Consider the following 19,703-nt stretch of genomic DNA (forward strand, 5'->3'; position numbering starts at 1 on the left):
GTATGTCACTTTTATGACTTTTGCCTCTTTCCGCTCAATCCGGATCGACTGTTGTATGTATTTAACTGATCAGTATCCGATCCGTTTGCATCACTACAAAATTTTTACTTACTGAATAAGTTTGGCATTTTGAAATTACTTATGATTTTAAAGTTGGTAAAGCAAGTTGTCAATAACACTTTTATTTTGCTATTTTGAAAACATAGAGCACTAGTTTACTCAGTTGAAAGGGAAGGTTGGGAGCATACCTGACTATCACCCCTGCCTTTAAATTTAAAGAAAAAGACATGCCCTTTTAGTACAACGTATATGCATTTATTTCTTCAGTGAATATTTTAATTTTTTATTTTATTTTGTGATAAATAATAGTCAAACTACAACATACCAAAACAGGGCCTGAATTTAAGATAGACTCTGCATACCCTTTGACTTGCTGTAAACCACATAACAATTCAATATCTCACTGGTTTTTTTGTCAAAGGATTATATTTTAAGTTGTCTTGTTTTTTAATAAGGTCGAGTCATTCATGTCCAACCAGCTGAGTTTGGTCTTGATTTTATTAAACCAGGCGCTTAAGCAACCTGGGTTAGGTTTTGTTTTTATAAAGTTTTTAGATTTTTATCTTCTAAAACATGCCTAAGTGACCCAACCCTAAACCTGAACATGACCTTAAAGAGAGCATTTGATTGCCTCAGATCTCATATATAAGAATATGATCTGGTTTGAGGCCCGTGTAAGGGTGTGAATGGTCACATGACCGGATTTTGATTGTACCGATACCGGATTTTGTACTATTAGGGTTCCATAGCAAAGGAAGTGTAGCAGCCCTAGGGATGGCAGTGGACCGGGGGACAACGAGGCTCTGCCCCACCTCGCCCCGTTTGGACCAGGGATGAAGGGCATGAAACGGAGATGGAGGCGGAGAATGAAGGTTAAAATCTATCCCCGTGAGGGGATGGACTTACACTTTTCCCCGCCCCGCCCCGTCCCCGTCCCAATCTCCGCATAGCCCCGCCCCATCTCCAATCCTTTAAGGGATGACTATAGACTAAGAGGAAACGGGGTCCCGCCCCGTCTTGCCCCCCGTTTGGACCGGGAATGGAGGACATGAAGCGGGGATGGAGGTTAAAATCCAACCCCGTCCGGGGATGGAGGAGGGGATGAAGGTTTGGATTTTGAAACGGGGCGGGGGTGGAGACCTTGTCCCCCACCCCGGTCCACTGCCATCCCTAAGCAGCCCAAGGGGTTTGGCTTAGTGGGAGGGTGCCTTGGCTGCTAGACAGGTAATTAGGGTTTCATTCTCAGCCCATTGCATATAGGAATGGGTAAGGGGATTATATCGTGCTGAAGCAAGGTGAATCCTTGGGGGCAAGGGTGCGCCACAAGTTTATATTGTCTAGAAAGTGACCATAAGTACGACAGGCTTAGCCAGTGCTACTAGGTCTCTGGTCCGGACAGTGGTACCCCCTTCTTCATTAAGAAAGAAAGAAAGAAAGGTGGTTAACTATCTAAGTTGGTTTTGTAAAGTTTGATTAGCTTACTGAGCTGGGTATGGTTTATGAAATTTTGTGGGACTCAAGCCTTACCTGAGTTTTGATTCATATCTTGCAAATTTTTTTCAATGTAGAAAAATATGAAGTTATTATTTTACTAGGTATGGACCAAGTCTGGTTCATGTAATCTTTATTGGACCCAACTATGGTTTTTTTTTTGTATGGTAGATTCGATGGAATTCTTGTCCGGACCTCATACCAGCACCTTTTAGTTGGATCTAGGTCTAGACCCACCCATTTATTGTAGAGGTCTGACTCATTGACACCCGTAGGTGCAGGTCAAACCCCAGCTTTGCAAACAGAGGTTCTTGGATGTCAAACACCCTCTTGTGAAGTGCACACAAATAATTTATGTTCAAATTATGATTTGGCTTTGGCTTATGGAGCGAAGAAAAAAGAAACCCCAACCTAATTCATATAATTTAAATGGTATTTAGAAGGTGTACTTATATTAAAAATACATATAAAATGCTCGAGTAAGGTAAGGTCAAGTCAAATATCTCAAAAACCATAGCTCATTAGACCCAAGGGGTTTGGCATAGTGGGATGGGGCTTAGACAGTTTGATGAGCAGTCTAGGTTAAAATCCCATGGGCATCACCTGCTGCATAAGCTGAAGTTTGGCGACTCCCTAGAGTCAAGGGGTAAGCCCTCAAAGTTTTAGGTCGACATGGACAAAGACTGTAAGTATGACCAGCTGAGCCAGTGCAGCTAGGTCTCTGCGCCTGGGTTTCTCCGAGTAAAAATAAAGAAAAACATAGCTCATTGAGTTGATATTTTTATGACCATACCCATAAAATTGAAGTGAGTTTGCCATGTACCTGTTTTAGTCAAACATTCCAAAAAGTTGCTCTTAATTCAAATTGTGTATGCTTGAATGTTATATTTGGTTGAGATCTTTTGCTTTTCCCCCATAAATGATGCTAAGCAAAACTAAAGGTGACTATCTAGTGAAGCAAGCCTCTCAATTGTCAAATAGCAAAAGTTTTATCATTCCTCTCTCGCTTATATAGTTTTTTTTTTTTAAGATAAGCTGGTGTTAGGTTATACAATAATACCATTGGGTTTTGAACCTGCAACGTCCCAACACAAGGTGACTCGCACTAGCTGCTCCAACCAGACAATCTGAGCCCCCGTCCCAACACAATATAATTTTGTTTATGAGCTTTTCTATGACTAGATTGAATAGTTTATTTTTCTCTTTCTTTTACTTTTGAATTGTTTTAATGTAAAAGGTGAAGGGAATAAAAATTTAAGTTTTTTTATTTAATAAATAAACCATTGATTATAAATTATATTTTTCATCCTTCATACAGATGCAATCTCTTTGTTCCCTCGGGTGGTCAAGGGGGATCACAAAGGTTTTACCAACCAAAGGACAGTAAGGCTGATGATAGTGTTTTTTCTTGGATTATCTAAAAAAAAAAACATATTCAGTCAATGAATTTTTCCAAACCATTTTTCTTAATAGATATAAATTTACATGAATGAATGTTTATATTAGAGTATTTTTTGAAATATCATAATTTGACATGATATCAAAGTGATTAAAACACTTTTTAGTTCTTAATAATATTGTGCATTTTTATATATGTTAATAATATTCTATTCGAATAGGTCACATTTTTCAATATATTATGAGGTTTTCGGAAGAATGAGATTTTTGCGACAGTCAGGTTCTAGCAAGTAGACCAGATCCTATCCGACCCAGATCCGAATCCATGAGATCGTCCACCAACTCAAATTCAAAACAGGGCACTAAGACATGGATCCAGTTTCGTCTTTGACTTAAATGATACGTCCGTTATATTTCAAAAAACAAATAATTATTAAAAAATAACATTATTGCTTACAAGAAAAAGGAAAGGGTAAAAAAATAAAAAAATAAGCATTTTTCAAAAAATGCATTTTCTTAAAATAAAAGGGACTGTAAAAAAGGGCAGAAGTGTACTCACGCGTGCAGCCCTTGCCATCATCTTCCTCCGCTTCCTCTCTCTCTCTCTCTCTATACCACCATCCATCTTCTTCCTTCTTCCTCTTCTTGCTTGCTTTTGCTTCTAGAGAGAGAGAGAGAGAGAGAAAGAGAGAGAGGAGTTGGGGTCTCTGTCTCTTGGGTGCTCGCCCAGATCTGCGTCGGGCGGGCGGAGGGTCGGATGGGAGCGGGCGGGGTGTCTCAGATCTCGGGGACCCTAGCCGGAAATAGAGAGAGAGTAGCGCCCTTCCCCCACCACCCACATCTCTTCGCCGTTTCCACTGCCTCTGAGACGAATTAAGGGCGGCATACCCACCCAGAGAACTCCCATCGCTTCCGATCGGCTCCGCCGCCCACCGATCTCACGATCTTCGGATGCGTAGCGCTCAATTCATCATCGCGATCGTGAGTTCTCTCCGCCCGCTTCGTTCTTTCAGGAATTATTAGGCGATTTGTTCCCCACCCTTTTTGTCGAATAATTTGGAGTTTTTCTTCGTCGCCTATCGTGTTCCTATTGTTGGTCTTCGGCTATCATGATGAGTTCTGACATTTGAGGGTTTAGATGGTTTGTTTTGTGATTCGGAATAATCGATTTTGTTGTTTAATTTCTCCTCCTTTCGAGCAATGCAGTGGGAAAACACATCGTGCAAATTTGGGCATAATTTAGACGCTTATCGTCGATCGGTAGCGATTCTCGTTGATTTTTTGATATTGGGTTGTGATTTCTTTTGGTGTTTGATCTTGGTGGGTTCAGTGTGTGGATTTGTGCTGCTGAAATTGGCGCCCCAACGCCGAACCCAGCGCCACATGGGTGGCCAGATGCATCAGAGCAATGCAGCTCTGTATGACCAGGTGGGGACGACGAGCGATGCCGGGGACGCGGTAATGGCACGCTGGCTGCAGTCCGCTGGCCTGCAGCATCTCGCTTCCCCGCTGGCCTCGACGGGTATCGATCGGACACTCCCGAATCTTCTTATGCAGGTTTCTTCTCCTTCCCTTCTGCCTGGTTTCTTTGGTTGGTGATTGCATTTTGTGATGCAGAGGTTTCTTTCTTATTTGAAACAAAGAGGCGTATATGGGCTCTTGATTATGCATTTTGTTGATTGATGTGGTCCCATCCATTTTTGTGCATGTAATGGAACATGATTATGCGGAGATATGCAATATTGATATGGTAGGGACGCATTAAGCATGTCTGCATGTGCATATCAATTGGAAAAAAACAGGTGTTTCTAAAGACACTTGGTATAGATGGAATTATTGAACCAATGGTTGCATGCATGTAGCTTGGAGAATTATACAGTTGAAATGTTTTTTTTTGTCTGTTGGTTTTGGAGTTAAAATTGAACTGCATCAGAATGGAATGTAGAGTTTGATTATTGAATGTCAATTAATTTGTATTTGGATATTTGTGATATCATCTGTGTACCATTTTCCTTTTTCTAGCTAATTTCTATTTGTTTTTATTCTGGGAAAGCAAACTGTTGATTGCATCCAACCTGCAACATTGTATTCTCAGGGATATGGAGCGCAATCTGTGGAAGAAAAGCAGAGACTGTATAAGTTTTTAAGGAATTTGAATCTGAATGGTGATAATGTATCTGAGCCTTATACACCAACTACACCAAGCTTAGGGGTGGCTTCCTCAATGGATGGGTTTTACTCTCCCGAGCTGCGAGGGGAGTTTGGAGCTGGGCTCTTGGATCTGCATGCAATGGATGACACAGAATTGCTTTCAGAGGTATGAGGTTAGCCAGTTGGATAGATTGCATGGTTTTGCAAATTTGCAGTTTTTCCTTAGGGTTAGAAAGTTAGTATCTTACTGGTATGGTAAGCACAGATTTTCTGTCAGTGCGAAGCTGAGATGGGTGGCTATTTCTCATTTAAATTAATTTCATTGTGCAGAATATCGTGTAGTGTATCTAGGCTCACTGCCTGTACTATACTTTTTTTCTTTCTGTTACTAGGGGTCCTAGTAAAACTCGTGCAGGATATTTTCCACAAAGTTGATATCAACACTTGAAGCATGAAGAATAATATTTTGTTGTCCTTTATATATTTCCTCTGCACCCCTTGGTAGGACCATGGAGCAATCTGAAATTGGTTGTACAATATTTTGTAGACATGTTTGAGATTATTGAATATATGTGCAATGCGGAAAATGCTGGAAACAAAATATTGAGAGCTTCCCAAGAATAAACATGTTCTTTGAGATTATAACTTTGGATGATTTTGCTTATTGAAACCATCTATGCTCTCGGTATCATCTGGCACCAATGCATACAACAGTTAACCCTGATTATGTGCTTAGTGTTTGTGGAGCTGATCTGCTTGGAACTCGCTTGGTCCACAGCCACCTTGCGTTGATGAGTTTGCTTGTTCTTTTTTGTCATTAATTGATGTACATAATGCATATAAACCTTATATTTTGACATTTACTTTGCAAGGGTTTTTGCAGATTTAGATTGGAGTGGCAGTTTCAAAATTCTATGAACTGCATAGTAACAAGCAGTAGGCATGGGAAAAGTGACAGTGATCTCTATGTGCAAAAAGGATATTTGAAATTCATCTAATAATGTAAAACCATCAAGTTGATTTTACGAGTCAACCTTGGTTTCTTCTACGTGCTAATCAGCCAAGGTAGGTTGACTAGTCAGCAGAGGTCCCCAAGTCTACTACGAGTTGACTATTTGTTCACCTTGCTTGACTTTGAATAACAGCTTGGAAGCCATTGCCTAAATTTGAGAAATGTACATTTCTTAGTGCATTGCCATCTAGTGGATAATTATGAAATCCATACTTAAAAGTTTCATTTTGTATTTATTTAGTGGCATTATGTGACATGGTTCAGAAAAGGAATTAATACTAGTTGCCTGAAACATTTGAACCATGTTAACAAATGCAGATGAAAGTATGCATTGCCAATTTATTTAGAAGAAATCCAAAACTTGGATTTTTTTTACTGCAAACACTGAAATATTCATGCCAATATCTTGAGTTATTTTGGTGATGTTGTAGCAAAGGTAAGAAAATGTGAACCTTCAAATTTATTTTATTTAAAAAACATTTTCTTATAATTTACTGACAATTCTATCAGCAAAACCAACTTTCTGAACATTTTTGATAAATTCCATTCCCACGTTTCTTCCGAGCTGTTTTATGCTTTGCCAAATTGTTGGATGGATGTTGTACATATAGGGAAGAAAACTCTTATTGTAGTTGCTTTTTCTTAAGAATTTTCAATCAAGTATTTAGCTTTTCTGAGTTGCTGTATATGCACTTGAATAATATCCTGTCAACATTGGGGTTCTTATTCATGTTTAAGGCTTAAGGGAGCATTTGCACATAAGTTGGTTGCACTTTATTTTCTTTTTTTGTTCGGGTGCATTATGACATTTCTTCTTTGATGGCAAAGCAATAACCAAATTAAGACGGGCTCATGGACCAAGGGATTTGTTTTCTTGATTTGGGTCTCTTTGGTGGTTGCTAGAATGATGAACTTGATGCTTTCCTTTTCCTTCTATTTTACCTCCATATAGCAGATTTTGTTTTACAGTGGCGATATCAATCTTTTTATGAAAAATGTACTCTTCAATGGTCTTGGTGCTGAATTTGACTTTCTTTGTCATGGTTTGTGCCATAATTTATTCTGATGATAATGGTAATAAGTTAGATTGGGGTCACCAGTTCTAAGGGTTTAACTTTTGGGTTGATTGATTGCATGAGATGCTTTGGTTACTAAAACATGTGATGCTATTTCCTCAAAAAGGCTAGACGTTTATAACATTGTTTCCTTCTCTTGGCAGCATGTGATATCTGAACCTTTTGAGACATCACCCTTTATGCCTGCTATAAGGGGTTTTGATAATGATTTTGATTCTATGGTTAGCAAGCCACAAAAGGGACAAACTGATGCCTTTATCAAATTATCAAGCAATGAAAAAGATAACAATACTAAGGAGAGCAACGTTGCCAAGATTAAAGTTGTGGTATGATGCTGATTGTATTTATTACAATTTGTTTGTTTTCATATCTTGATTATTCTGTTAAGAATTGTGGCTTTAGTGATTTCTCTTTAAACATGCATATATGCTATCATAAATGCCAGGTTCGCAAAAGGCCTTTGAACAAAAAGGAGATCTTTAGAAAAGAGGATGATATTGTTACAGTGTCTGACAATTCATGCTTAACTGTTCATGAGCCGAAGCTAAAGGTTTGATGTTGTTTGTTTTATTTGGTTTCCTGAATGCTTTTGTTACATTTCTTGGCTGTGTTTTCAAAAATTAATGATGATTGAACACATTATTTAGCATTTTTATATTATCCATGTTATGTATTCTACTATTCTATTATATGATAAAGCTGCTTTAAAAGTCTGAACCAGGCTGCTTTGTGCATGGTCCATCATAATTCGTACTTATATGTCAGAATTTATTTATGGTCTATTTTAGTTTAGGTTTGGAGAAATAGTAACAGCATGGTGCTGTAATGAAACCAAATGTGCACAAATACAATGACACTAATGGACTACAAAGAGTGCACAATCATAAAGTCTCTAATGGAAAAAATACAATAAGACACAAAAGCTAACATAAACAACTCACAAGAAGTAAAAGAGTGAGAGAACACCAAAAATATAAAAAACAATTTACATTGAAAATACTTGAGACAGGCATGAATAAGAGAGGTAAGATGCATCTTTAAATAGGCCACAAGCTATGTTACCGCGATACGGCACTTAGGGTGCCGTACCTGTGTCGGGTATTGGGACCTGGACATAGGCATTTGCCGTGTCCTATATTATATATATTATATATTTTAGATATATAATATATTTTTTCAGTATATGTTTTAGATATATAATATATATTTTTCAGTATATATTTAGCCGTGTCCCCGTACCCACATTTTTGGAATTGCCGTGTCATACCCTCTGTACCCGAACCCGTACCCAGGTGACATAGGCCACAAGAAGGCTCTTAGCGCAGTTGGTGAGCTCCCAATGGCTCTACAAGCCTTTTACAATAAAGTCCTTTCACATTTGTGAAAGGGGCAAAAAGAAAAAAGAAAAAGAAAAAGAAAAAGAAGAATTACAATGCTGCCCCTAATGGGCAGCTCCTATTACATAGAAAGATAAAAATGCCCCTAGAGGGCATTACTAATTACATCATAATAGTTATACATATAAATGTATATATACATAAACAGGTATGTACATATACATATATAAATATGTATATATTTTAACAGGCGCATGATATATAAAGTCTCTTTCAATTATAAATCAAAATTCCTGGTGCATCCTTTTGCTATCAAAAATTTTCTTTTATCGCTTGAATTGCAATGTGCTGCAAGCCTGCAACTCAAGTCTCCTCACACATTGTTATATATTATGAGGTTGGTGTCTTTTGTAAGTAATAAGCAGGTTTTTTGGCTCTTAATGTGGGAATTGAAAATCTGGTTTAATGCTATGGTTTTGATGTTTGATGTGAGATGTAAAGGGATTTTTCTTTTTTGACACAAGATTTTAAATATGACCTGGACAGCAAGAAGTCATTAAGGAATTGATATGTAACATCTACCAAACAAATAATGATGACTCATTAATCTTGTATTTATTGTACACTTACCTTAAAAATGCACACTAAGACCATTGATACACCATCTGCATACTTGGTGAGAGTTGAACGGTCAACCCTAACCAAACATCTTGCTTCTCACACTAAGTCCTAAATAATTTTCTTCTTCAACCAACCTTTTGGAGGCCTTTTTGAGAATAATTAAAAATCCAAAATATCACAAAAAATTAAAATCCAATTTTGAGAATGTAAAGATTGCAGTATGACAATAATGCAACGTTATTATGAAAATACACACAATATAATTATTTTCCTTTTCAAACAAGAACAAAAGTATGTACTTGTGTGTGCGGGTTGTCTGTATATAGCTAAGTCACAGGTCACACATAAATGAGTAGATTTTCAAGCCTTGATCACAATAAAAGTATATCATTGGTATACCCAAATCAAGATGCAACTATTTCTCAGATCTTGGTAGAATCTGATGCTTCACAAACATTGAAGTTGACTTGTTCTTGTTATTGTGAGTTTCTTATGCCGTTCTACTTCATTTCGCAGTGCTTACTTTGTTCATTATGATATTTGATGATACTAAAGTCCACATTTTTAATTATGAAAGTTTTGGTGACCTAATTTTTAGCCATTGATCATCCCTTTCTTTGTCCCCCCTGGCTCTTGCAACTATGACGGAACTAATAAAGTACATGTTGAATGGGTGATATTTTTTGAGAGTAGAAAAGTGGAAACCATGGTGTTATAAGTTATAATGTTGAAATATCTACCTTTGACTCTTTTCCTCCTTTTTGTGTAAAGGTGGACTTGACAGCATACGTGGAGAAGCATGAATTTTGTTTTGATGCTGTTTTGGATGAGTATGTAACTAATGAAGAGGTAATAGCTATCAGCCTAAATTTGACCTGTCTCTCTACCTTTTTCACAGGTCTACATGTCAATTAATGAATATATGTTGCTTGGCAGCATTGATTATGTTTATTGATGTTTTGAGTATCTTTAACCTTCGGCACAGGTATATCGTGTGACAGTGGAGCCGATCATCCCCACTATTTTTGAGCGTACAAAAGCAACATGCTTCGCATATGGTCAAACAGGTAAACAAAGAGTTACTAAATATTGTTCCATTACATCTTGAGCTATGCTGTGTGCTTTATACAGGATAAATATTCGGGCTATGACTAATAATTGCTATTAAATTTTAGTTTTCTTTCGTGCTGTAATTGTTTCTAATGTTGAATGGGTCTTACATATTTATTTGTCTGTTATAAGTTCATTATGTCATTTATAAACTTTTTCTGGGATCTGGAATACCTGCTATTGTTCATTTGAAGCGTATTTTACTCCAATTGTTCCGTGTGTATGGCGTTAAATGTCTCTTTTTTTTCTGTTTCTCCAGGTAGCGGTAAGACATACACCATGCAACCTTTGCCTCTTAAAGCTTCTGAGGACATTGTTAGGTTACTGCATCAGCCAGTATACCGTAATCAGAATTTCAGATTGTGGCTCAGCTTTTTTGAGATCTATGGTGGAAAACTCTTTGATCTTCTCAGTGACAGAAGGTTAGTTTTGTGGCTGCTTTTTCTTCTATAGTCCTAGTCTTACTGGTAAAGCCAAAAACAAGAGAACTGATAAGAGACTGTTTTTGACAAATACCGCACCATTTTGCATGCATATGTGGTCTTAATGTATTTCCTATTTCTGTGAAATTTATGTTTACATCTTATTTTATCACCAGTTCCTTGTTGCTACCATTGCTACTGCTGCTCCTACAATTATTGACCTTGGTATTATTTTTCTTCTTGTTGCCACTGTTTGCTATTGATTTCTGCAGATCTTCCCTTATCATTGGTCATTGTACTTATGTTTCATTGTTCATTGGTTACCATCGATTTCCTTTTGTAGTGGTTCCATTTTTTCGTTCATGTGTTTTGGCTGTAGATATTCGTTGACTTTTGTATGTGGTGTCCGCGATGGTACAATTTCAATCTCTTAGCTTAGCTGCACAGATTACATGTGTGCAATAACACACATCCAACGAAAAGAAATTGGATGAATTTACTGTTTTGGAAAATTTTAGAACAAGCACTTTTTGTTTGCTTGCATGTAACTGAATGTGGACCAACGCAAACAAATGAATAATATTTCTTGGGTTTTCGAAATTTTTGGTGTTTTCTCGATCAAACCTACCCATTAAGAAACATTTTAGCAGATTTTCGGTGTTTTTTTCGAAATTCTGACCTTACAAATGTGTTCAGCATGATTGATTTACTAGAAATTGACATTTGGATCATGCATTTTGGGTGAAAAAAATGGTATTTGGACCCTCAAAAAATTATAAAAATTATAGGCTGTTGATTTTTGAAACCTTATAAAAACCTATCCATGTATCGGAATCAAATACTCCAAGAACTGTTTCCTATAAAAACAAGCACACAGATCACATCTGTAAGGTCAGAATTTTGAAAAAACATCGAAAATCCGATGAAATGTTTCTTAGAGGGTAGGTTTGGTAGGTTTTCATTCCCCATCTTTCTTGTACTTGTCCTGATTTATTTCTGAATTCTGACGGGAAGATCAATAGAGCTTTTGGTTCTACCACTGGTAGGCATGCTGAACTTGCCTTGAGTTCATTCTTGGACGAATACAACCTTGAGCTTGCACTCTGTCTCTAAGCTCAAGCTGAGGCAGATCTAGCTTATTTTAAGAGGGATAGGCCACACAAAGTGAACTCATCCACACAATGTTATGTATGTATAACTACATACACATGCACGCATGCACGCATGCACCCACACACAAATGTATTTATGCATGTTGCACTTATGTATTTTTCTGTTTCATTAGCCTACAAAAAAGAAATGAAGATGAGCAGCCCCTGTTCAGGCATGGTTGATTAGAGATGATGTGCTCATAAAATAGGCTCATATTTAAGCTTGATGAACCTATTTTACGAGCCTGAGCAAGCTCATTATCAAGCCAAACAAAGCTGATCTATCATCAGCTTGGTTCATTTACCAGCCCTAATGAGTTCAAATTTTTGCAGCATCGTCACTAAGCCTAAGTTATAGTACAGATAACCAATGCTGTGCTCATATTGAAATGAACTACTTGGTCGCTATCTCTAGGTAACATTATTGCCAGCACAATGTATAGCATAAAGAAGAATATCAAAATCAAATGGTTTATCTGTCTCTAACTATGACAATTGAGATCACAAAGGTCAAGGTATGAAAATTTTTAGTCTTTAGTAGTACAATCCGCAAATTCCTATGTATCACTGCTTCCATTCCTGTATTTTTTCATGCATTCCCTATAAGATTGAGAACCATGACATTCCTGATGCTGCTGCTTCAAACACTCTAGGTTATAGTATGTAAATTCAAGTTGAAGAGATAATCTTAGCTATACAAATAACATATAGGGGCCAGTATCAGAAGATGAGCATGCACATAGCACACACTTGTATACAGGCAGCATTTGACAGATTTGTTACTTTTGATTGACTTGGAGAGTTGGCTTCCTGGCCTCTCTTGCTCGCCATCTTGGACCACTTGAGGACCATTCTACTATGAATGCTGCATATGTTAGGATATTCGAATCAGAAAATAGGTAAACTAATGGTTGCCAACTTGGTACTGAGGGTACTTCAGCTAGACTGCTGGCATACAGACAGTATGTCATAGATCTCTGAATTTCATCTAATTTAGCAGAATAAAGGGCTTGGCTCTGTATGTTTTATAACTGGTATGAGGTTATAATAGCCTCCCTGGTGAAAGAAGTCACTATGGCTTGCTTGGTGAAAGAAGAAATTGGTCCTTCTTGAGTTGGGACAAGATTAGACTGTATGAGTTGAGGATCTGTAGGGCATAGTTGGCAAACGCGGCAAGTCGACTCAGATCGGAACCCTATTGGGTCACTGATTCAGGTTACCGATCCTAATGCCGATTATAATTTTTTTATCATGTATTTTATGATTTTAATGCACAATTCTTATATAAAGTCACTTGTTATGAAGAATCTAATATTGCTCAATGAAAAAGTTAATAATCATGTATAATTATATGCTTTTGTAACTTATATGATGGCATATTAGCTTGAAATTTAGTTATTTCCATGTCTTATTCATGTGCTTACACTATAAAATATAGAGTGACTCATCCGAGTGACCAAGTCAACCCGCTGACTCACAAATAAAGGATTGGGCAATCCGAGCCCGAGTCACGTGTTTGCCAACTATGTTGTAGGGTTGGGTGGTACCCTGGGGATAAATTAAATGGAATTAGAGATTCCCTAATAAAGTTAGCATGACTAATTTTTATAGTTTAATTTTGTCAAATAGGTAAGCTTATAGCTTGGAGTAACCTGAAATTGGGAGTTTTCACTTAGTAGCTTGGTGAGAATGGAGCGCCCAAATATTAATACACCCATGCATTGTGTTGTATCGTACGATATAGTATCGACACACTTAAAAAAGGCCGAAAATTGTCTTTTTTTCATTTTGAGTTTAGAAGGACTCTTGAGGGCTGAGTTTTTCATATGTTTAGAGTCCATTAAAAGGGAACCCACCAACCTTAGGTTCTGTGAGATTGATTTGTGCACCTATTTGTGCGCAAGGGAGAGAGATTTTGCGATTTTATTAAGAGTGCATTTTCACCATTTTTTTCACTCAAAGAAGTGGGTTAAGGTACAAAATCCCTATTTTTTTGCTTATTAAGTGTTTTGGGGAATGGTGTGTCTGATGCTTCTTATTGAGTTTTTTAATTGGTTATGTTTTATTTTAGATCCTTCAATGTCGTCTTCACATTCATGTCATATTAGCGATGATTCTGCATGGCAATACTGCAGAAGCGTGATGATGTACCACGACTAGGGTTACCATTGAATTTGTGATGTATGTTTTGTAATGCTATTATTATAGGTGGACTGTATAGATTTAAACAATTTATTTCAGGTCAAGATCAAAATGGACGTCCATGTGATTCTCCATCTATTCCTTTTACTTTTCGTGTTGATGTTATTGTTGAACTAGAAGAAATTCGAAGAAGAAGAATTTTGCAAAAATGCAAAGATAAAAGACTTTCAACCATTGTTCCAGATTCGAAAGATGATGATGATGACCCAATTGCCAAAAAAATGGCCGAAGATAAAGAGATCATCGCGCGAAAGTTGGATGTAATGCTAAGGAAATATTGTCCTAATGTTTGGCAAATAGGCTCTAGAAGATAGTTTAGTTTTAGGATCTTTATAGTTTAGAACTTTAGAGATGAAGATTGACATGTAAGACGTTGGTTAAATGTAATGTTTTTAGTTATCATGAACTCTTAGTAGTTTCATTATGACTTATGATATTTTATTATGACTTGGATGTGAATTTAATATTGTTAGTTAGTTGGTTAAATGTAAGACTTTAATTGTGTTTAAAATTTAAATTATGTAGTTATTTTTTATTTACATTGTCAGTTATCAGTTGCATGGTTTGTTATTAATTTAAATTATGTAGTTGCCTTCATATGTGATTTTATGGTTGTATTTTGTGCAATTCATCATTGTTTTATGTGATATGATTTGTTTAAAATTTATGCTAAATTTTTCTGATTTTTGTAGATTTTTTAGAATTTTTGAATTTTTTTATTAAAAGCTTACAATACATTTACGATACGATACAATGTTACTTTGGACCCGATCGATACGGGTAACAATACGATACTTACAACCTTGTGTTATATTACAAAACTTGCCCAAATTATTAAAGACTAACAACAAAGATGTATCCAACATAAAATTAATCAACAGCTATGTCACATGGGTGCGGGTGTAGGTGCGGGGATGCGGCACTTCCAAAAAAACCCGGGTGCGGGGGTACGGCAAAAATATAAAAAATTATATATATAAAGTCCAAAAGTTGGACATAAATGACCTTGGGTGCGTTGACTGCACCCAGGGTCAGGTTGACCGCATCGGGTGCGGGTGCGGGTGCGGCACCTAGTTGGAGAATCCCTGTGACATATAGGGCAAAAAAAATTTCTTGGCAAATTTTTTTTTAAGTCTGAAAAAATTGGACCAAAATGACCCTGGATGTGTTGACCGCACCCGGTGCCGCACCCGCGTTGCGTCGACGCGGGTGCGGCACCCTGCTAGCTGAATCCCTGTGACATAGATCAACAAATGCACAAAGTACAAAATACCACTATGAAGAAGCATAGCTACATAGTAAACCTGTTATAACCAAAAATTAAGACACATCTACATACATAAACAAACACATAACAAATTAATTAAAAAAAAGCAAAAAATGCACATAACAAGTTTCAGGGTAGGCAGGAAAATCGGTACCCCTGAAGGGGGAAAACTAGGAATCCGGCTGATTCCTAGTTTTTCCTTCGACTAGGTGCCTAGGTGGCGCCTTTGACTACATAGAACAGAATTAAATACACGTCGAGATGTACTACTTTCCTGTTATTACTGTGTGCAATTTGATGCATTTGATTAGGAGTTGCTTTTCCTATTTTAATCGAGCATTGAGTTGGGTTTGGATTTGACAAGTCTTGAGTTTTATCATTTACTCCTGGGGAGTTGTATTTTAGAACCTGTATTTTGGCCTCTAGTCTGAGCACATCCAATTTGTAGCCATGAATTGAAGTCCATATTTTTTAGCCGCCTGGGGTATGCTTCCTACAGAATTTTTGGATTTTGATCAATTGGTTGATGTTTGTATGCCGTTTCTAGAAGAGATTGTTCCCCTTCGTCATCTAAAACTCCATTTATTCCAACTGTAGACACAGTGTATGAATTCTGGGCCTGCTTCTATGTAAGGTTAAAATGGAGATATTAGATAATGCTTCTCCTCACCTTCCTTCTCTACCATCTACCATCACAATTGTTATATCAGGCCACTCTCTACATGGTAACTCCTTTGTACTTAAGAAAGCTTTCCAAGATATATACTTCTGGAAAAATTTAATTTTTCATTCTTTAAACTAAAATAGAATCCCTTCCATGCGAAGTATGCAGTGAGCGGATATTTGGATTATTCGAGATTGCATTCAAAACATGAGTACCTGGGGGTTGGTTGGGTTGTGTTGGTGGAGCTTTCGTCAAATATTATTTTTCAGTTCTCTTACCTGCAGTCTTTCCCTTGAGGAATTTGAAATATTTACTGTAAAATGCTTAATATTTATGCCATTTTCTCACGTGGATACTTAAGATATCTGCCTGAGAGGTTTAGTTTTTGCATGCACCATCTTGATGACTAATTAACTCATTGAATAGATATTGTGCATATTATACATACACTTTTATAAAATATAACTCTTGCCTTTGTGCTTTTCTCTAGAAAGTTGTGCATGAGGGAAGATGGCAGGCAACAAGTTTGTATCGTTGGCTTGCAGGAATTTGAAGTCTCTGATGTGCAGATTGTTAGAGAATATATTGAAAAAGGAAATGCTGCCAGAAGCACCGGCTCTACTGGTGCCAATGAGGAGTCTTCACGGTCCCATGCTATATTGCAACTTGCAATCAAAAGACATGGAAATGAATCCAAGGGAGGAAAGCTTGTAGGGAAGATTTCATTTATTGACCTTGCTGGTAGTGAGCGTGGTGCTGACACAACAGACAATGATCGCCAAACAAGGTGGATATGCTACTGTGAAATATTAAGCAAAAAGGTTCTAGATAAAGTTTTTTCAAAAACTTATGTAATGCATGAAACTGTAAATATTAAATCACAATATCTATTGAAATACCGTTTCATCACTGCGGTCACTTGATATACTTTCTAAGTGTAACTGCACTTGGATATAGAAGTGGAACCAACTGTTGATCAGACAAAGAAAGAAATGGGACATGTTAGTTCCTAGGTGAACAGAGTGGGTAATTGGTATGAATATTACTAATCATGATATATCATCTCTTTACATGCCGCAGGATTGAGGGAGCAGAGATTAATAAGAGCCTCTTGGCCCTGAAGGAGTGTATTCGTGCACTTGACAATGATCAAATCCATATTCCATTTAGAGGAAGCAAGCTCACGGAGGTGCTTCGTGATTCTTTTGTTGGAAACTCAAGGACTGTAATGATTTCTTGTATATCCCCAAATGCTGGTTCTTGTGAGCACACACTGAATACCATCCGATATGCAGATAGGTAAGTTGTATTTTTTCTTGTAGAGAAGTCCGATTAATTTGTATGTTGGTAATAATCCTTCTTGATGATCTGTCAGGGTTAAGAGCCTCTCTAAGGGAGGTAATTCTAAGAAAGAGCAATCTTATAATTCTTTGCCTACTGGCAAAGATTCTTCATCAGCATCACCAATTCTCGTTTCCAATGAGGCTGATGATCTTTACGACCAAAATCAAGATGTGAAAACAGTTGAAACAGGAAGAAGGGCAGCAGAGAGCTTCTATAACCCTAATGTAGATCTTGATAGATATTCTTCCAGCTTGCTACCGAACTATGCCCTTAGTGGTAGGGAGGAAGGTGGACTACCGTCTGGTTCCATGGACAGGGATAGGCCTGATGCCAGGGAGGCTTTTGGTGGTTCAGTTTCCAGCAATAGACAGTATTCCTCAGTTAACAAAGACACTGTGGATGAAGAGAGAGTACAAAAGGTTTCTCCGACTCGTCGAAAGGTTACAAGGGAAGATAGACCTGAAAAACAAAGTAACTGGCCTAGAAAAGATGCTCGGGCAGATGTTCCATCCATGAGTTATAAACAACAACAGTATGATTCTAATTCAAATAATACCACAGCGAAGCAATACGATAATGACCCTACACGGCAGGATGCAGAGTTCAATGCACTGCTAGAGGTAAAGCCTGTTTTTGGTGCTGAAAACTCATTTTGGTGTTTTAGTTGCCAGATTGATATTTTTGTCCTTGCGTTTCACTGTTCTCTGATACCATCTCTTACTATATTGACCTATTTAGGAAGAAGAGGCTCTAATATCTGCTCATAGAAAAGAAATTGAAGATACCATGGAGATGGTTCGTGAAGTAAGTATTTAGATTGGCTTCTTCCTGTGAATTTATTTTGGGAGTTTGATGCTTAATATTCTTCATGCTGCTTTTATGTCCTTACTGTTAGCTACTTTGATATCGTTCATTTTTGTTTGATTTGGGTGTTGATGCATAGCTCTTTCCTATATCTATGTTATCCAGTTTCTGTAGTTTCAGTTTTGCTTTGCTGTTACGGTCTTGCTTAGCCTTGTATTTTGACTGATCCTGCAGATTATCATATACCATGAAAAAGGGAGCTATGATTTAGAAATTCTATGAGTCTGATTTGAAAATCGACCTGCCCTATTAGGCACCTTCCCACTTTAGGATGGCTAGTGCATGCATAATTGTAAAGGAAAATGATGATATAGGGACCTTTGACCCTAACATCAAAAAATGGTCCACCTTGTTGACAAAGTATGGTTTTATATGTTCATGTCTTTTAAAAAGCATCTTTGCATCCCTGCTGAATTAATGTTATTGCATTCTTGCATGTCTCCTCTGTGTGATCAAAATTCAGCACGTTTGAGGCAACCAAATAAGTTCCCATGCTCAGGCATCTTCTCTAAATAGTATCCAACTGTAGAAAGATGTCCTTGTCCAACTGGTGAATGCTGTGTGCATTCATGCATGTGTGTTTATTCTTACTTTAGGTAGTGCCAGAAACATCTGGTTAGTAAAAATATCCAGGCACTAGTGTTTGTTGAATCTTGCAAATTCAAGAACCTGTCCTGAAGTGATCGTGAAATATGTACCATTGCTTTTTGAAAGGAAAAATTATATATCATTGCTGTTGAGTGTTGACTATGGTTTTGTTCATCAGTTTGATGTACAGTCTGAACCTCTTGTTTTACTTTCATCATAGTTTGTGACCTAAGCATCAAACCACATTTACTTACTGATCTTTGTCTGGATACAGGAGATGAAGCTGTTAGCAGAAGTGGACCAACCAGGCAGTCTTATCGAAAACTATGTGACTCAGTTGAGCTTCGTGCTGTCTCGAAAAGCAGCAGGTCTGGTTAGCCTCCAGGCATGCCTGGCAAGGTTTCAGCATCGTCTAAAAGAGCAGGAGATACTCAGCCGAAAGAAAGCACCTCGATAGTTGTTTTTTTGTGGAGTCTGATCGTTAAAATTGTGGTCTATCTGATAGCTTTTCTTTGTCCAATTGCCTTTGTTCCCTTTGTGAAAATGTTAATTGTTCTTGTCGCTGGATGATGCATATGTATCAATTCAGTCTTCATGCATCTTCTGGCCTTTTGTTTGAGATGTTAAAGTTCCATGTTTTCTCAATATAAAGTATGCATACACCAGTGCAGCAGCCCCTGATGAGATTTGTTATGCCAAAACCTGAAGTTTCGAACATCTTTACCCATATAGTTCAACAATGGATTCATTAGATAGTCTTACTTTTTTTCGACAGAGGCAGACCCCTACCAGTTATACAATCATACCATTGGGATTCGAACTTGCAATGTCTTAATACAAGATGGTGTGCACTAACAGTTCCTGCCAGACAAGCGGAGCCCCTGATGATAGCTAGACTGTTTACTTTGAGAACTCTTTTGGTAATTGAGAGGGGATAAAAGCCAT

General features: G+C 37.5%; 1 protein-coding gene across 2 annotated transcripts; it reads left to right on the forward strand.

Annotated features, from left to right (window-relative positions):
* The first annotated feature begins 3,610 nt into the window (after positions 1-3,610).
* On the forward strand, positions 3,611-19,357 carry LOC149820599 (kinesin-like protein KIN-13A). Of its 2 annotated transcripts, XM_089983827.1 has the most exons (13): positions 3,611-3,930; positions 4,280-4,506; positions 5,045-5,266; positions 7,332-7,514; positions 7,634-7,738; positions 9,918-9,995; positions 10,132-10,213; positions 10,516-10,678; positions 16,453-16,749; positions 17,043-17,261; positions 17,338-17,926; positions 18,045-18,110; positions 19,033-19,357. In XM_089983827.1, exons 2-13 carry the CDS (start codon positions 4,333-4,335, stop codon positions 19,213-19,215), a joined length of 2,361 nt encoding a protein of 786 aa, XP_089839953.1. In that variant the 5' UTR covers positions 3,611-3,930; positions 4,280-4,332; the 3' UTR covers positions 19,216-19,357. The 2 variants fall into 2 exon arrangements, with proteins under 2 accessions (XP_089839953.1, XP_089839954.1); XM_089983828.1 differs by lacking the exons at positions 3,611-3,930; positions 4,280-4,506; positions 5,045-5,266 and adding an exon at positions 6,038-6,165.
* Positions 19,358-19,703: the final 346 nt, after the last annotated feature.

The sequence above is a fragment of the Nuphar pumila genome, chromosome 12, assembly GCF_984573655.1.
Source record: "Nuphar pumila chromosome 12, dmNupPumi1.hap1.1, whole genome shotgun sequence".
Taxonomy (NCBI): domain Eukaryota; kingdom Viridiplantae; phylum Streptophyta; class Magnoliopsida; order Nymphaeales; family Nymphaeaceae; genus Nuphar; species Nuphar pumila.

Bases quoted from the DNA above. Each gene is read 5' to 3' on its own strand.
- LOC149820599 (XM_089983827.1), top strand. From the start codon at position 4,333: ATGGGTGGCCAGATGCATCAGAGCAATGCAGCTCTGTATGACCAGGTG. The intron at 5,267-7,331 runs GTATGAGGTTAG...TTCTCTTGGCAG, and splicing joins ACACAGAATTGCTTTCAGAG to CATGTGATATCTGAACCTTT. The intron at 7,739-9,917 runs GTTTGATGTTGT...TTTTGTGTAAAG, and splicing joins TTCATGAGCCGAAGCTAAAG to GTGGACTTGACAGCATACGT.